The 17,801-nt window shown below is 33.5% G+C and overlaps 1 protein-coding gene across 1 annotated transcript in view; it reads right to left on the reverse strand.

Annotated features, from left to right (window-relative positions):
- The window catches only part of LOC147035802 (extracellular calcium-sensing receptor-like), a 42,853-nt gene that overhangs the window by 12,095 nt on the left and 12,957 nt on the right, over nucleotides 1–17,801 (reverse strand). Inside the window, exon 4 of the mRNA XM_085847525.1 lies at nucleotides 17,073–17,462. Coding sequence (XP_085703651.1) covers nucleotides 17,073–17,462 — 390 coding nt within the window. The remainder of the gene's footprint in view (nucleotides 1–17,072; nucleotides 17,463–17,801) is intronic.

A 17,801-nucleotide genomic window follows, 5' to 3' on the forward strand; every position in this document is an offset into this window, starting at 1 on the left:
TGGCCTTGCCCCTGTATGAAAAACAAACTTTGTTTGTCACAGGTTTGTGGAAGCATGTCATGCCCCGATCAAGAGATTTCTTAGGATCACAAAAAATCGTTGTTGTTGCTCATCTAACAGGGTTACAAAACCATTTTGAAAGATATTGGTCTCCACCAATCCCTGTCAGTCAGGTAGTGTACAAATGGAAAAATTCAACACGAATGGTACTCTTTCCAGGAGCGGTTGTCCAACGAAAATCACTCCGAGCGCAAGGTGGACAATAATCCAGGAGGTCACAGAGAACCGCAGGGTAACATCAAGGGAGCAGCAGACCTCTCTTGCATTGGCTAATGTCAGTGTTCATGAGTGCTCCATCAGGAAAACACTGAACAAGAATGGTGTGCATGGGAGGATAACAAGGAGGAAACCACTGCTCTCCAAGATGAACATTACCCTCCATCTCAAGTTTGTGAAAGACCACCTGGATGATCCAGAAGGCTATTGGAAGAATGTTATGTGGATGGATGAGTCGGAAGTGGAACTTTTTGCCTTAAATGAGAAACGTTGTTTGGCAAAAACAAAGCACGGCATTCCAACATAAGAACCTCACACCAACCGTGAAGCATGGTGGTGAGAGAATCATGGTTTGGGGCTGCTTTGCTGTCTCAGGACTCAGACAGATTGTCATCATTGATGTGACCATTAATTTTGGATTGAACCAGCAAATTCTGCAGGAGAATGTCAGCGCATCCATCCTCGAGCTGAAGCTGAACAGAAAGTTGGTCATGCAGCAAGAAATCAGAAATATCTACAATATCTAATAAACACACAGAAATATCTACAACAGAATGGCTGAAACAGTCCCCTCATTAATTCCAGATTTTCTGATTTGTTTCAGACTGTGATGACAGAAGTCCAACAAGGCATTACATTTTACAAATTGTGGAGCCGAACTTGCAATGGTGTAAGTGGGGTGAATATACTGATTCTGGCTCACTTTTCCCCATGTAAGTGAATGGGGGATTTTCAGCGATTCATATTTTTTCCCCTAAAAAGTAAACCCCCTTTTTATCCCAAGGTATATTTATTTGTCTCCCCTTTTAACAGAGGGGCACTCTATTCAAATAACCAATGCAATAAGATAAAGATTTGTTCAAGTAGTAAAGTAGTAATGTGATTTGTTAAAGGTGATTCTGAAGAAATATCTGAAACATTTAAGCCTCGGCGCACTCTTTTTCAAAGAACCAATGCATATTGTTTTGCTCACTCATTGAACCTATACAGATTTGTTCATTCTCAAATTCCTTCAATAGTTTCATTGTCTTTGCACAATAATCCCCATCTAAAATATTTAAAAATATAACATTTGAATCTTTATATTTTTCAAGATACCCCTTTTGTGGAATTATGAAATGATATACTTCTCTCATTGATCTCATCTGACCACCTCCTGAGCCTCAGATTATTTTTTGCATAAGCAACGCCCACTTTCCGTCAGCTCCGCCCACTTTTACGAAGCCCCGCCCACTTTTACTAAGCCCCGCCTGCTCTTACCTCATTTCCAGTTCATCTCTGACTCACAAAGAAATCACGAGAAAATTCTACAATGTTATTGTTTTTGAAAAATTTCCAAACGAAGTCTTGCCCAGGGAATTTCCAAAGGAAACCACCCCCACCAGTCTTTCTCTATAAAAGGTTCAACCCAGACTCCATTTTTTTAAAAAAATTCACAATTGAGTGCTCAACTGTCCTTGAGTGGAATGAGCTTGCTTGCGGATCGAATATTTGTCTGGAACTAAACCTTCAAGTTGATTAACTGGATTCAAACCTCTTATCTGTTGAGGTAAGATTTTTATTTTCCTATTTTCAGTTCCTTTTAAGCATCGACTGATTTAATAATTAAATAACTTAATTAATACATTATTATTTTCTCTCATAAGAAATTTTATCTGAAATACAAGATGAAAATACCGATTTTGCCACAACTTGGGGCGAAATTGTTGGCTTGGTTGAAGACCTTATGAGGGACTAAGACCCACAGAACGATCTCGTCCTTGATGATCCAACCAAAGAGTTATACCTTGGAGACCTTATGAGTGACCAAGACCCACAGAAGGAGCTAGGCCTTGAGTGGGATGAGCTTGCTTGCAGATTGACAATTTGCATGGAACAAAACCTTCAAGTTGATGAACTGAATTCAAACCTCTTATCTGTTGAGGTAAGATTTTTATTTTCCTATTTTCAGTTCTTTAAAGCATCGACTCATTTAAAAATTAAATAACTTAATTAATACATTATTATTTTCGCTCACAGGAAATTGTATCTGAAATACAATATGAAAATACTGCTTTTACTACAACTTGGGGCAAAGTTGTTGGCTTGGTTGAAGACCTTATGAGAGACCAAGACCCACAGAACGAGCTCGACCTTGATGGCCCAACCAAAGAGTTATACCTTGGCGACCAGCAAAATCCTGAAAAAGAGTTTTACAGCAATAGTACTCATTGCGAGTTATCAAGAGAATACCCACTGAACAAGTTATACCTTGATGAGCCAGAATACAAGTTTTACCTTGGAGACTCACAAACTTTGAAAAAAAATCAGTGAATGAGTTCTGCCTTGATGGTTTCAATAACTACCTTGGAGACTCAGGAAAAGGGTTCTGCCATGATGGTTCTAAATATGGGGCCTACCTTGGAGACTCACAAATTTTGAAAAAAATAGAAAATGAGTTATCCTTGGTGGTTTTAAATATGAAACCTACCACGGAGACCTCACAAATTTTGAAAAAAATCAGTAAATGAGTTCTGCCTTGATGCTTTAGATAACTACCTTGGAGACTCAGGAAAAGGGTTCTGCCAAGATGGTTCTAAATATGGGACCTACCTTGGAGACTCAAAATTTTGAAAAAATCAGGAAATGAGTTATCCCTTAGAGACTTTGTAAGTTGGTATTAATTTGGAGACTTGAAAAGTGGGTTCTGGCTTGATAACTCACAATGTGATACATATCTTGGAAACTCAACAGGAATGTGGTTATACCTTGAAGATTTGGAAAGTTGGGTTTATTTTGGACACTTGAAATGCTATCACTCTTTGGGATCGAAACCTATAGATGTAGTTCTTTTTCGGATGGTGCTTGTTTGGAGCAAGATCAAGAAAGTGCAGGCTTACTCCCCCTTTCTATGTCATCAAACCTGAAAGCTTTAAAAGACAGAATTGGAAGAAGAGAAAAAAACATAAAAAAAAAATATTGTTTGTTCTGGGAAGAAAGTGCAGGCTTACTCCCCCTTTCTAGTCATCAAACCTGAGAGCCTTAAAAGACAGAATTGGAAGAAGAGAAAAAAAAACTAAGAAATATATATAGGAGGAAATGTCATTTTGAAAAAGACATTGTGTTGGGCGAGGATTGAGTTGGGGTTGAGATTTTGAATGCGAGGGTTGGGGTTGAGATTTTGAATGTGAGGGTTGGGACAGACACACACACATACACATACACACACACACACACACACACACACACACACACACACACACACACACACACACACACACACACACACACACACACAACAACAAACAAAATTTAAGCCTTGACGATTCAGTTGAGGATTCTGTATTTGGGGTTCACAGATCTAAGAATGTCCCCCTTGACACATTATATACTGTTATACACCTCAGACTTGGCCCTCGAGTATCCACAACGGTGTATAGGTGGAGGGAGTGAAGCACCAACCCATTGCTCCCATTGCACACACATATATATATATATATATATATATATATATATATATATATATATATATATATATATATATATACTATTATACACCTCGGACTTGGCCCTCGAGTGTCCACAATGGTGGATAGTAGGAGGGAGTGAAGCGCCAACCCATTGCTCCCATTGCAGACACATTATATACTGTTATACACCTCGGACTTGGCCCTCTCGTGTCCACCAAGGTATATAGTAGGAGGGAGTGAAGGGACAACCCATTGCTCCCATGGGTATTATCTGCTTTGTTTTGTCTTTTGTAATTCCTGTGAATAAAATGAACCTAATATCTCTTCCCCTTCCAAATCATATATCTTATAAGTCCAAGGAACCGTATATATTACATAAACAATTTTTAAAAGTTCGTTCATCCATCATTTAAGATAATTCTTTTCAAAATGAGATTTCCACCTATATATTCTTACGATATCACCAACTTTGAACTTAGGTTTTCTGACATTAATCTCTTTTTCAATTTTAAATTTCGTAAATGTTTCTGATGGTTTCATATTTGTTGACGTGTGAATCGTGTCATTATACTTATCCACAATATCCTAAATAAAAGATGACCATTGTTGTGAACCGAGTTGTGTGAATTTTTTATATAGTCTCTATTTTAAGGTATGATTAAAATGTTCAACAACAACGGCCTTCCTTTCATTAAAGGTACTGTATAATGTAATTCTGTTATTTTTTTTGAAAATTCATAAATGTCTTGTTATAAAACTCTCTACCCTCATCAGTCCACAATTTTTGAGGTTTTCTCTTACTTTTATTAAATATCTATTGAAAGGCTAACATAAGAGTATTACCTGTTTTGTTTTTTAAAGGGACAACCCATGCGTATCTACTCATAAAATCAATAACGGTTAAAGCATACTTGTACCCCTTATCATTATTGAGTTCAATCAAATAAGCGGACCAGATATAATCTACTTCCTTGGAATATACCTTCCTTCTCTGAAACTTTGTGAATATTGGTTTACGTAATTCATCAACTAATTGCTCTTAAATCTTAATGACATCTTTAGAGCCTATAACTTTTTTGAATTTCCAAGTCGAAGTTTCAGTTTAGCACTAATCATCTTCTTCACGATGAACCAATCAACTTTTTCTCTCCAGGTTGGATTTTGTATCAGAGACAAATTGTACAACATTTCTCTATCGGCTTCATGCTTTTCTTCCAACGTTGTGGTATTCCCATATTCAATATCGTGCCTCATGCACACTTCATCAACCCTATTGATGGGTTTGCTCCATGGTTTAGGATTGTCTTCCTCATCTCATCTTTTATCCAAGTTTGTACCTGGACCATAGAAAGACCACAAAGGGTTGAGTTATTTTCCTTAATACCACCAACCTTTTTCTAATCTGACTGGTTTCCATATTTTCAGATTTATTCAGTTTCGCTCTTTCCTCCCTCTCCTCCTTCTCTCTCTTCTCTCTCTTCTCTCTCTATTCTCTCTCTTCCTTCTCTCTCTTATCCTTTTCCTCCTCTTCTCTCTCTTCAACTTCCTCGTCCCTGACTATCCTAGAATCGCTTAGACCCCATAGAATATCATACATATATTCATCAGGATTCTTGTTATTCCTGTATCCAAAATAATTTTTTTTACAACAGGAAACCAATAAAATTTCTTTTGAATTTCAAAAAGAGTCTTTCATTTTCTTAACTTGATAATTTTTTCATTATTTAACATTCTAATTAAATCTAAAGTTGTCGGTTTATCAACATCAGCAGAATGCCAATCTTTAATGGAAAATACCTCCTTCTTATGGTGGAGAACATATTTACCGAAAATACCGAATACCCTTTTCTTGAAGGTATGCTTGGACACAGAAATGATAATTTTCTTGAAGCCTTCTTGCCGTCATTTATGCATGAGAAATATATGTTGGAATTATATTATGACAGGAAACACCTCCCCATCTTCCCATAGTTAAATCATTTTGTATTTCCTTACTTATTATAGATAATCCTGTTTTTTTCTATTTTCATGATATAAACTCGGGCAAAACAATTATTATATTTACCCTTATTAAATTATTTTATTTGTTGTTTACTAATCGTGGTTCCACAAAACTCATTCTCTATACCAAGTGGATAATATCCTTCCTTACGAGACTGATTTAATTGTTCCAGGTCTTCAAGGTCAATTTTAAATGAACAATTATACCCAAAATCATTCATATTGTACCCCCATTGTTCTATTCTCATGCAAACGATTCGCCCTTCTTCATGAAAATTTATTTTAATTCGAACTGTGAATTATGTATGACCTGGAGATAAAATCAACACTTATGTATATTTGGAATACACGGCCATTTTATTTAAGGATATATATTGTGATAAATCGCTTAATCTCACCAAGTCATTCGCGTCAGTCGGGCTTGGATAATTTTTTAATTTATAAGCATTTTTCATGTTAATATTTTTGGTTATATTATATTTATGTCGTTCAGCCTGTTCCTTTGTGTAATAATTTGATAAATCAATATCTACTTCTTGGGCTACACCAAGGATAGAACCATCTTTCCCAACATGTCATTTATATTAGATTAAAAATAGTCATAAAACAAAATATTTTTGTTGAGTTGAAATAACACATATAGACATAATTGACCACAACACTTGGAATTTAATTCTTGGACTTGAAATATTGATAAACACCATTCTGTAAGAATTTTATGACTTGAACAGGTGGTGGAAGACCAAAAGTATCAAAATAATATTTGTATTGATGATTAAAAATAGAAACCCAATGAGAACCGTTCCCATTATTATCTTCAAAGTTCATAATAATATTCTTTGAATGGTTAGGCACGTTTGTTAATTCATCTCTCATACAAATAACCACATTATGAATTTTTAATTTCTTACAATATTTGACAAGTTGTAAATTTGATGTTGTATTCTTTCCAAATTCTTTAAACCACTCATCAATGCTCATTTATTTATTAGAAAAATATAATCCATTACCCCTTTTAGTTAATTTTACACCTGCTTGTGCGATAGAAGAAAGCATATCTCCAACTAACAATCTCGCTATATCAGGCAGACCTTCAAGTTTTTTAGCAAAATCTACAAATACACCACTTCCAATAATTTGTTTCTCCTCTTTGTTATGTCTTTCCAATTATTTTTGAGCCCGGAGTTGAGGCTTCCTTTCGTTGGCAGTTTTCACCGCTGTTGAAATACCACCCGTCAATGCTACAACCGCACTTAAACCAGCAAATAGAGGAATTAGAAATGGGAGAAATCCTCCACTCGTCTTTGTTATTGAATATTTTTTCAACATTGGTTTTGTCATTTTAATTTTAAGTGAGCCAGTATCGTTCAAGATTTTAACCTGTTCTCTTGTGAGCAAAACATCAATTCTAACTGCTCCTTTTCTCGAAATTGTATTAACGTTAATCGTACAAGGCTTTTGATTTTGAACACAAGATAATAGTTTATGAAGATTGATTTGATGAACATATACCCCAGTTGGTACTTCACCACTCATTTATTTTATAAAAAATTATGTGATACTAATCATAACACCATTATCTCTATTAATCTGTAATTCTGTTTCTTCCAACAGCAAACAGTATGCATCAACTTCTTCACTCTCTCCTCTTTCAATGTTTTGGGAAGTATCCACTCGATTAGACTTTATAGTTTCCTTTTGAGCACTCAGGTCAAACACATAGATTGTATACAAACTTTTAAATGCTGTCATATCCAAAATAGGTTCTTTATTTCCATTACTTTCGCACACCTTTTGGTGTAGACTTGTATGCTTCAGCAAAATCATTTTTTCCCAATTAATTTCCAATTTATCTCGTGGGTAAAATGTTCCATCTGGAGAAACACGAAGTTGTTTCCCTTAGCTTTATCACTCACTGCATTATTATTATCAGTCGCAGTATCACCATCTGACTTTTTAAAAAATGATCCACAGATATCGTGGCTTTCCTTCCAGAACACCCAAATTCCACGTGTAAGTGGTTTGGTTGAGTTTAATATGTTGACATCTTTGTTTGAGGTATGACACACTGAGTGTTTTCTTTGAGTTAAGTCTTCTGTACAACATCTCTTCTGTTTTAAGATAAGGAGTATATTCACAAATATACCAACTCATTTCATCAATTACAAATAAATTCTGCTCACCAAAAGCACTACCAACACCAAAAAGTAATCTATTTTCATTGTCATTCCTTTGTAGTTGAAATCTAATTTCAAGACCATGCAGAACTTTATTATGATCACAAAATCCAAATATACCTTTAAGAGGAACGGCCACAGAAAAACTATGAACTGCTTTTGTATCATCATTATACGCTCGTGTCCTTTGAGTATATCCAGGGTCTGTGCTTGTTCCTGTTGACATATCAGGAATAAAACCTTCGAAATCCCCCTTTCCCATTCTATCACTGAATGTATATAGTGTAAATTTCATCATTTCAGACACAGCAGAGACATAATCAACCTCTTCAACTTATTGTGTTCCAATGTACAAACAAACACTATCAAACATTTTCCAGAAGAAATCATTTACGAGTGTAGCATTTGTGTTATTCCCAGCCTTAGTGAATTTAAATTAACACAACACGAAACTTACGGATAGATTCAAATTGGTTTGTTGATTATTTATTTCAAAACTTTTTGTACCATTTGCATTCCAGTCTGTTCCAGTTATTGCATTTACCTTGAAGTAATATTCTTTTTTGTGGAGTTTGAGATTACAATAGTATCATCCAAATCATAGATACTATCAATTGCTTCCATACTTGTATTTGTTTAGGAAAAAAGATGTTAAAACTTTTGAAACCCTGATCCAAGTCTTCGAATTATTTTCTGTCGTTCTTGGGGAGACAGAGTTTTGCCTTTTTTAATTTCTTTTATTGCTTTTAATTTATGAGATTCCTTTTGGGCATCAACATACTCGTTATAGCACCTGCTGAATTTCCCACAGCAGAAGCAGTTGAACCATTTAGGTCTTTATGTTTCAGAATAATTGAACCGATAACCATTCGAGTATCAATTAGCCCATCTCCTCTAAATTGATGTCCGACACCCCTTTGCCTCTTAGGTTTATAGTATCCTCTACCAAGATACGTACCTTCGCCCTTGTAGTATGGGGAAAGGAACATCCCATCCCCTGTAATTATTTTATACTTTCCCAACTCGTGTTTCCTCACAATAACCATCGTATTTATTTATTGGAAAACGGCACGTCGGTGAATTCTAATGGATATAACTTCTCCATGAAAAGAAATCATACGATTATCTTGGTCGGTTATCAGAAAATTTACTCTGTGAATGGTTTTTCCTGACACAGGGGTTGACTCAGCCTGTCATCCTTCCGAGGTCAGCGAAATGAGTACCAGCGTACTGGGCCAGTGTATACCCCAGTTAAAATAGGTGTACCATATCCCTGTGTCGCAAGAGGCAACCAGGGTTGCGTCAGGAAGGGCATCCGGTGTAAAACATGTGCCAAATCACTATGCGGATCCAAATTGATGATCCGCTGTGGCGACCCCTAACAGGAGCAGCCGAAAGAAGAAGAAGAAGTAGAAGAATGGTTTTTCCTGACACATGTAGATAAACCAAATTTTTGGGTTCCATCTTGAATTTATAACCAATTGGTATTGAATATGCACTGAATTAAAATATTGTATTTGTTTTTATTCCATCATTATAAGCACCATCAATCAAATCACAGTGAATTAACACCGAATTTGTTCCTGAAGATATTTGATTGACATGATCACTGAAAAACGGCCCAGTAATTTCAATCTTTTTTGAGGAGAAATCCAATAACTCTCGAAATGAATTATCAATTGTGAAATCAACCTTGTAGTTATTTTTAAGTTTAATAGTTGATTTTGAAGTATGTTTTTGAATGTCTATAACAATATTTTTTGGTTCATCACCCTGTTCTTTCATAAGACGAGCAATTTCGGAAGATATTTGAGAAATCTCATATGCTCCAGGTGAGACTGTTATCATATTGTATCCACTTCCCGGATTATAACTAAACTTGTCATTTTTCTCGGTTATATTAAATAAGGTATTATAAGTTTCCATGGACAAAAAGATGCCTCATATTCTTTTGTTCTGTCAAGTTGTTATGGGTATGGCAATGAAGATGTGTGGTCACTTGTTGTGAAATTGAAATTAAGGATTGTGCTTCTCATCTTATTTAATGAGATAACATGTCTTTATATTGATATTTATTAATTATTTTCATGTTCATCAACTGGTCTAAAATGGCTGATGCTTCATTAAAACAATGGTTTTTCCAGCCTTCTTACTGCCTAACAACAATAACAGTCTATTAACAAATCGTCATTTGGAAGAAAACTAAAACCAGAACCAAGGATACTTGAAGCCTGAATAATGTGTTTCTCCTTCTCATTCTTCCTCCTTTTACTGGAAAGAATAACCCTAAAATCAAGAGAGTTCAGCAGATCAATATATACTTTATCTTCATTATTTTTCATATCCAATGGTTTATCAATATACTTTGATTCAGCCCTCACAGTTGAACCTTGTCTCCATCTTTTGTGAGAAGAAACATTAATCTCGGAGTTTGTTTGGCAGGAGGTTGAGCAGAAGTCAAGAACCTTAACTCATCATATAATATCAATAACTTTTCGTGAACAAGAAGAAATATTGCTGGTTGTTCTGTTGGAATGAGTCCTGCTTTGGTTTTTGAATCAGATGAATATTCATTGTTTTGAAGAGCATTCACACTATAATCAGGGGGTCGATTCATCTCTTCCAGTTGTTGAAATAATCCTTCATCATCATATTCTAATTCTCCTATATGCTCTCATGCTTCCTCCGTCATTTGACTGAAATCTTTTAACATTTGGAGCTTTGGAGGAGTATATTTTATTGTGGGAACTGTGGAAACATCAATAATTATTTCTTGGGAAGTTTTAAAAAGTGGTTTAAAAAATTTCTCTTTTTTTTTTCTTTCAAATGCTTCTTCAAACGTTCGTTTTTGTCTGCGTTTCTTCTTTATGTCTTCCTGTTGTTTTACAACTTTTGAAACCAACTCTTGATGTTCCCTAAATCGTCTTGCTCTTTCTTTCGCATCCATTTATTTATTGGAAAATAACATTTAATACCTCATCTTGTTTCACAACAATATATTTATATTTTTCAGTCGTGTGTTTCATGTAATCCGCAAATTCATTTTTACGACATAATGTCGAACAATTGTCTCTCCAAAAATTGTTTATATCTATTGAATTTAACTTGAATAAAATAAAAGTATTCGCATTGTTTCTGATGGAACGATGAGGAAGTTGAAAGTACGATTGACTGAGATAAATACAATTACAAGAAGAATGTCTCCCTCTTGTGTAGTAGCTGTCCATTACCGTTTGGTTTCTCTCATTAACACAATCATCAAAGATAACGAGGTTCTTTTTGGATTTATCCAAATCTTGGGGAGACGGAAAATCATCCGTATTATCACTAAGAATACAAGTTTACAGTTTTGATTTCTTTTTACATCTCTGTGTATCACAAAATAGTTGTATTATATCTTCAATGTTATAATCATTTAGGTTTTTTTGGAAGTTTAAATAAATCGATTATATCTTCTTTTTGAAGACCAGCATTAAAACCTTGTGAGAGTAGTTAATTATTAAATTATCATAATCTAAAAAGTTGGGAGGCAGCAGCATCTTCAAAAGTAAGCAGGTTTTTCCACATCCGCTTGAACCAACGATGAGACATCTTAATGAATTTGGAAGATTTTTATGATTGTTAAATTTTATCTTATTTTCCCAAATTGGTAAAAAATCATTCATTTATATATTTGGAAAACAGGTTATTTAATTTATTGTTGGCTTTTTTAGAAACTCTATATTTTATCCTAAGTTCAGGTTTAATTTCAAGATAATCCATTATTTTATTTATGCAATATTTTGTGTTGATATTTCCCTGAAAATCATATCCATGAGTAATATATAACAACAATGCTTTGAACATTTCTCGAATACCTTCAGTTTCTTCGCTTGTAAGGAAAGGTGTGTTATCCCCCTCATACTTTGCTTTCATTTCTCTAATCAATCTTCGAAAGCAATTCATTTTTGGTGCAAATCTAAAAGAATTATTTTCCTTTTTAAATTTTTTGTTATCATTAATTAGAAGATAATCACAAAATATACATTGTTTATAGGCTTTTGACTCTGTGTTTACTCCTCGTCTTTCACATGCAGGACAATTCTCAAATTTGTCATATGGAGAATCAGGGAAGTCTATAATATTTACAAAGTAAAACTTTACTTCAACTGAAATTCATCTTCGATATCATCTTCGATACTTCAGAATCATCTACACTTTCATAACTATCATTTGAACACAAACTCTTGGTATCATAACTATCGTGTGAATGCAAACTCTCGGGATCATAATCACTCTCATAATCTTAAAAATCTTAAGTTGAATATTGACTCATATTTAATTAGTAGAAAAAACAATACCATCAATATCCATGTACTTTTTTTCATTAACAGATTCAACTGCTACATTTTTTATATTAAAGGTAATTTTAAAAAGATCCTTAACTACAATTGAACGAAATGTAATTTCACCTGATATAGTAACATCATTTATTTCATCACGATTTATATATTTGGGGTTGTTGAAAAACATACAAATTTCTCCTGGCATATTACAGATGGTCTTACCTTTTCTTTCGAAAGCTTCATCCATAAGGTTTTTATTTTTTGATACTTTTTCTTGTTTCATTGCTTTTCCTAGTTTTGAATATATTACCAGAAGGAGAGGAGAAACATTTGTTAGACATACTTTAATTGATGTTCTTCCAGGTATACTAAAAGCCCTTCCTCTGAAGGAAATTGAAAAACTCATGTTATTTACCATAATTGTTTTTATCCAATAGTTGTTATATTTATCTTTGTTCAATTTTACATCCTTGACATATTTCTCAGTATCTTTTACAAATGAAGAGATTGATTGAAACTTGTCTTTTGTGTCTTGAAACATTGTATTTCTTAAGTGAAAAAAGTTGGAGGATAAAGTTGTTTTTAGCACAGATTCAACTGTAAAATAAACGAAATTTTTATCAAGAAAATTTTAGTATAAGCAAAGTTTTATTATATAAATATGGTGAATACAACATACTGTGATGTTTGTAATCCCGAATATAAACATTATGGAAAACACCTCCGAACCAACAAACACATTTAATCTAATTCATCAAATATCTCCTCTTGAGTTGGAAAGAAAACATTGTGAAATCTGCTCAAATGATATTTTGAGTAGTTATGAGAATCACCTTCAAACACAAAAACACAAGAAAAATTAGTATGAAGTAAAGGGAGACTATTATATTGAAAACACTGATGGGGCATTTAAAGGGCATATACAAATAAGGATTTTTCGATTTGGAGAACCCGGTCCATCATCAATAGCTGAAATAATTGAAATAGTGAAACCTGATGTTGAAAAAGTTATGAAAAAGACATTAAAAGAAATGAAAACTTGAAAGTTTTATGTGGGACTGAAAATGAATATGAAAAGACAAGATGAAGAACAAACTCCTTATATGAGAACAGATCTTCATTTTATAACATCATTTCAAGATTTTTTGAATAGTGGGGTTTATGAGGAACTATGAAGACAAGAGGAGGATGTTGATAATACAGTGGTAGGAAGTGGATTTAATATTTTAAAAAATCATCTTTTTAGACATATACATTCTAAAATCAAACCCTCTTAAAGCTTCTTCTTATATTGAATTACCAAAAGAAATAAAACTAAAGAAGGCAGTTGTTAATATTACGAACAATGATAAAAATGTTTTCTCTGGTCTGTTCTTTCTCACTTACATCCACCAAATTGTATTTCAGAAAGAGTAAAACAATATATGAAATATGAGAATACCTTGGACATTAAAGATTTTAAATTCCCAATGTCACGAACAGATATTCCTAAATTTGAGAAAAAGAATAATCTTTCTCTTAAGGTATATGGATTAACGGAAACAAACAAAGTTCAAATATTAAAATTTCAAACAACTATAAAAATGAAGAAACACACATTGATCTTTTATATTTTAGTGTTGGAAAGAATTCACTTTAAACATACATCAATAATTTATCAAGATTAATCTCTTCTCAGGTATTCAGAACAGCAAACAAAATATATCCTTGTAAGCGATGTCTTAATTAATTTCATGCAAAAGAACGATTAGAACAACATTCAAAATATTGCAGTAATCACAAATCAGCTGAAATTAAAATGCCTAAACCTGGTGAAAAGATTTATTTTGAAGATGATAATAAATCTATCATGCACCCATTTGTGATTTACGCTGATTTTGAATGTATCCTAAAAAACATAAATCCTGCTTCTCCAAATCCAAAACAATCACATACAAATAAATATCAAAAACATATTCCTTGTGGTTTCTGTTATTATATCAAATCATCTGTTGGAGAAAAGTATAATAAACTTGAACATTATAGTGGAAAAATTGCTTCGGAATAGTTTGTAAAACGATAAGAAAAGGATTGTATAAGACTTACTAAATTAATGAAAGAAACAAATGAACCGATGAAATTAACCGAAGAAGAAAAATTAGAATTCAGAAAGAACAATATCTGTCATATTTGCGAGGGGGAAATTGAGGAGTCTAAAGTTAGGGATCATTGTCATCTTACTGGTAAATATGGAGGTCCCGCTCATTCCTGTTGTAATCTTAATTTCAATTTACTTCTTTTATTCCAGTCTTTCTTCACAACAGCGCCAACTATGATATACATCTATTTATGAATGAACTTTCAAAAACACCAGGGGATATTTCTGCCACAACAAACACAAGTCAAAAGTATATTTCATTTCCAAAAATGATATTCACAAAACCTTTAACTTGTATTTGGTTTCTAGATTCTTACAAGTTTATGGGAACAACACTGGCCTTCCTTGCATCAAATCTAAGCTCCACAGGGTATTTTCCAATCTTAATTCATTCTTTCCAAAAGAGGAAATTCTAACTAAAGAGGAAATTCAGATTAAAGAGAGAATTCAAAGTAAAGAGGAAATTCCAATGAATGAGGAAATTAATTAAGAGATTCTAACTGAAGATGAAATTCTAATTATAAAGAAAATTCAAACAATGAATGAAATTCGAACGAAAGAGGAAATTCTGATTAAAGATGAAATTCTGATTAAAGAGGGAATTCTAACCAGAAAGGAAATTCAAACAAGGAATAAAATTGAAAGTAAAGAGAAAATTCTTACAAGTAAGGGAATTTATGCTTCTGATTATATGGATTCATTTATAAGATTTAAAGAAACACGACTTCCTTCAAAAGAAAGTTTCTATAATAATCTTTATGAAAAGGAGATAAGTGATAAGGAATATAAACACGCACAAAAAATTTGGAAAATATTTAAGATAAAGAACCTTGGAGAATATCATGATTTGTCTCTAAATACAGATGTTTTATTGTTAGCTGATGTGTTTGAAGCTGTTAGATCAATCTGTCATAAAAAAATTGTTATGGATTCGATCCTGCTCACTATTTCACAGCTCCTGGTTTAGCTTGGAGTTCAATGTTGAAAATGACAAAACAAGATAAAGATTTAATCAGTGATGTAGATATGCTTTTGATGATTGAGAAGTCTAAGAGAGGTGGAATATCACAAGTATGTTCAAAAAGATATGCCAAAGCAAATAATAAATATCTTCCAAATTATGATCGTGAAAAAGATAGTAATTATTTGATGTATTTTGATGCTAATAATTTGTATGGATGGGCAATGTCTCAATCTCTGCCTTCTAGTAAATTAGAGTGGGTGGAAGAAAAGGATTATGAAAAGGCTTTGATGAATATTGTTATTTCTTCTCAAGAGGAATTGAATGAGGAAGAAGAAGGTTATTATTTTCAAGTAGATTTGAGGTACGAGAGTGATCTTCATAATAAGCATAAAGACCTTCCTTTTGCATGTGAGAAAGAAACCCCAAAGAAAGAATGGTTAAGTAAATCTCATAAAAGTTTTAATATAAACGGCAAATCAACAAAAAAGTTGTTCACAACATTTTATGATAAAGAGGGATATGTTTTGCCTCAGAGAAGCTTGAAACAGTTTATGAGAGAAGGATTGAGAGGAGCTAAAATTCATGGAGTTTTAAAATTTAAAAAAAGTCCTTGGGTGAAAAAGTATATTCAATTCAATACAGATATGAGAGCAAATACAAAAGTGAAATTTGAAGGGGACTTTTATAAATAAATGAATAATGCTGTATTTCATAATACATAATCATATAAAGAAATCATAAATATCCTTGAATTGACTGAAAACTGTGATGGTTATCAATTGAACAATGGTAAAATAATTTACTGCAATCTCAAAATGATATGCAACTCAGGGGGTGGTCAGATGAGATCAATGACAGAAGTTTATCATTTCATAATGACACAAAAGGGGTATCTTGAAAAATGTAAAGATTCAAATGTTTTATTTTTAAATATTTTAGATGGGGATTATTGTGCAAAGAAAATGAAACGATTGAAGGAATTTGAGAATGAACAAATATTTATACGTTCAATGAGTGAGCAAAACAATATGCATTGGTTATTTGAAAAAGAGTGTCCCAAGGCTTACATGTTTCAGATATTTCTTCAGAATCACCTTTCACAAATCACATTACTACTTTGCTACTTGAACAAATCTTTATATAATTGCATTGGTTATTTGAATAGAGTGCCCCGAGGTTAAAAGGGGAGACAAATAAATATACCTTGAGATATAAAGCTTGTTTACTTTTTAGGGAAAAAACATATGAATCGCTGAAAATCCCCCATTCACTTACATGGGGAAAAGTGAACCAGAATCAGTATATTCACCCTACTGTTGTAGACTCCCCAAGAAAAATTGCAATTTGTTATCTGAAATGTTCAGGGCCTCATTCAGGAAGCAATACCATAATTTCTGATTTGGAGCCCAGTTTGCAAATTTCCTTCAATAACACATTGTCAGTTGTCCTTTCAATTGATACAATATTGTTATTTGTTCCTCAAAGTAGTGAAAAATGTATAAATAAATCAGTAACCTAAATATTTTTACAAGAATAATTTTTTACCGTTCCTTTACTCAATGGGGCAGGACTTTTGGGCCGCATCACCCTGTATATTTGTTTTGAAGATGTTTCTTCCTTGAAAATCTCCTATCCTGTATGTTCATCATCAGCATTTGTCAATATGATCCTGAAATTGTGAAAAATAAAACACTTGTTTCATATACAGTTTCAATTAAAAAAACAACAACATTCAAACAATACCTTTCAAAGGAAATCCAATTCTTGTACATTTAGCCAGCATGCAGGTGATGGCCAATGAAAGCATGACACAGGGAAACGTTTCCCGTAAGCTGCACACGTTATCTGATGGCTTCCCAATAAAAACCAAAGCACTCCCAAAGCATCCGCCTAATGCCACAAGGAGAAGGATATTGGCTTTTAAGTCTTCATCATTCATCAAAGGGAGTTCACGTTGTGTGTACATCATCAACACAACCACAGACACCAATAATATCCCAATGAGTGAAAGGACCAACAGAGTGATCGTCACAGGATCATATAATGGCAGAAATTCTTCAGCCATAAGTACACAAGCGTCCCGATGTTTAGTTGGCCAAAAGTATTTGGGGCATTGGAAGCATTCTTGAGAATCTAAAACAAAACCATGATTTTTCATTTTCAAGTGAATCATGTTTTATGTAATTTTTAACTCATGATGAGATCCTCAAGAAATGTTCAAAAAGAGCACTGTTCAAAACTTGAGAAGGAAAGGCTTTTAGCATGAGGTTTGAGAGGATCTCATCCTTTTTGGGAGGGGTCCTTTGTGGGAAGTGCTTTATTTTATTTTTACAATCGTACATGAGTCGCAGCCCATGAGCACAGGGCCACAATTGTGAATAGTCATGTGGGTCACACATTGTATGCAGGCAGAGTAACAAGTGAACTGGTCAGATACAAGAACGAGAGATTATACTTCATATTCTGTTGAAA

The sequence above is a fragment of the Eptatretus burgeri genome, chromosome 1 (assembly GCF_056783735.1).
Source record: "Eptatretus burgeri isolate ZD-2024b chromosome 1, Ebu_testis_v1, whole genome shotgun sequence".
In the NCBI taxonomy this organism is placed as follows: Eukaryota; Metazoa; Chordata; class Myxini; order Myxiniformes; family Myxinidae; genus Eptatretus; species Eptatretus burgeri.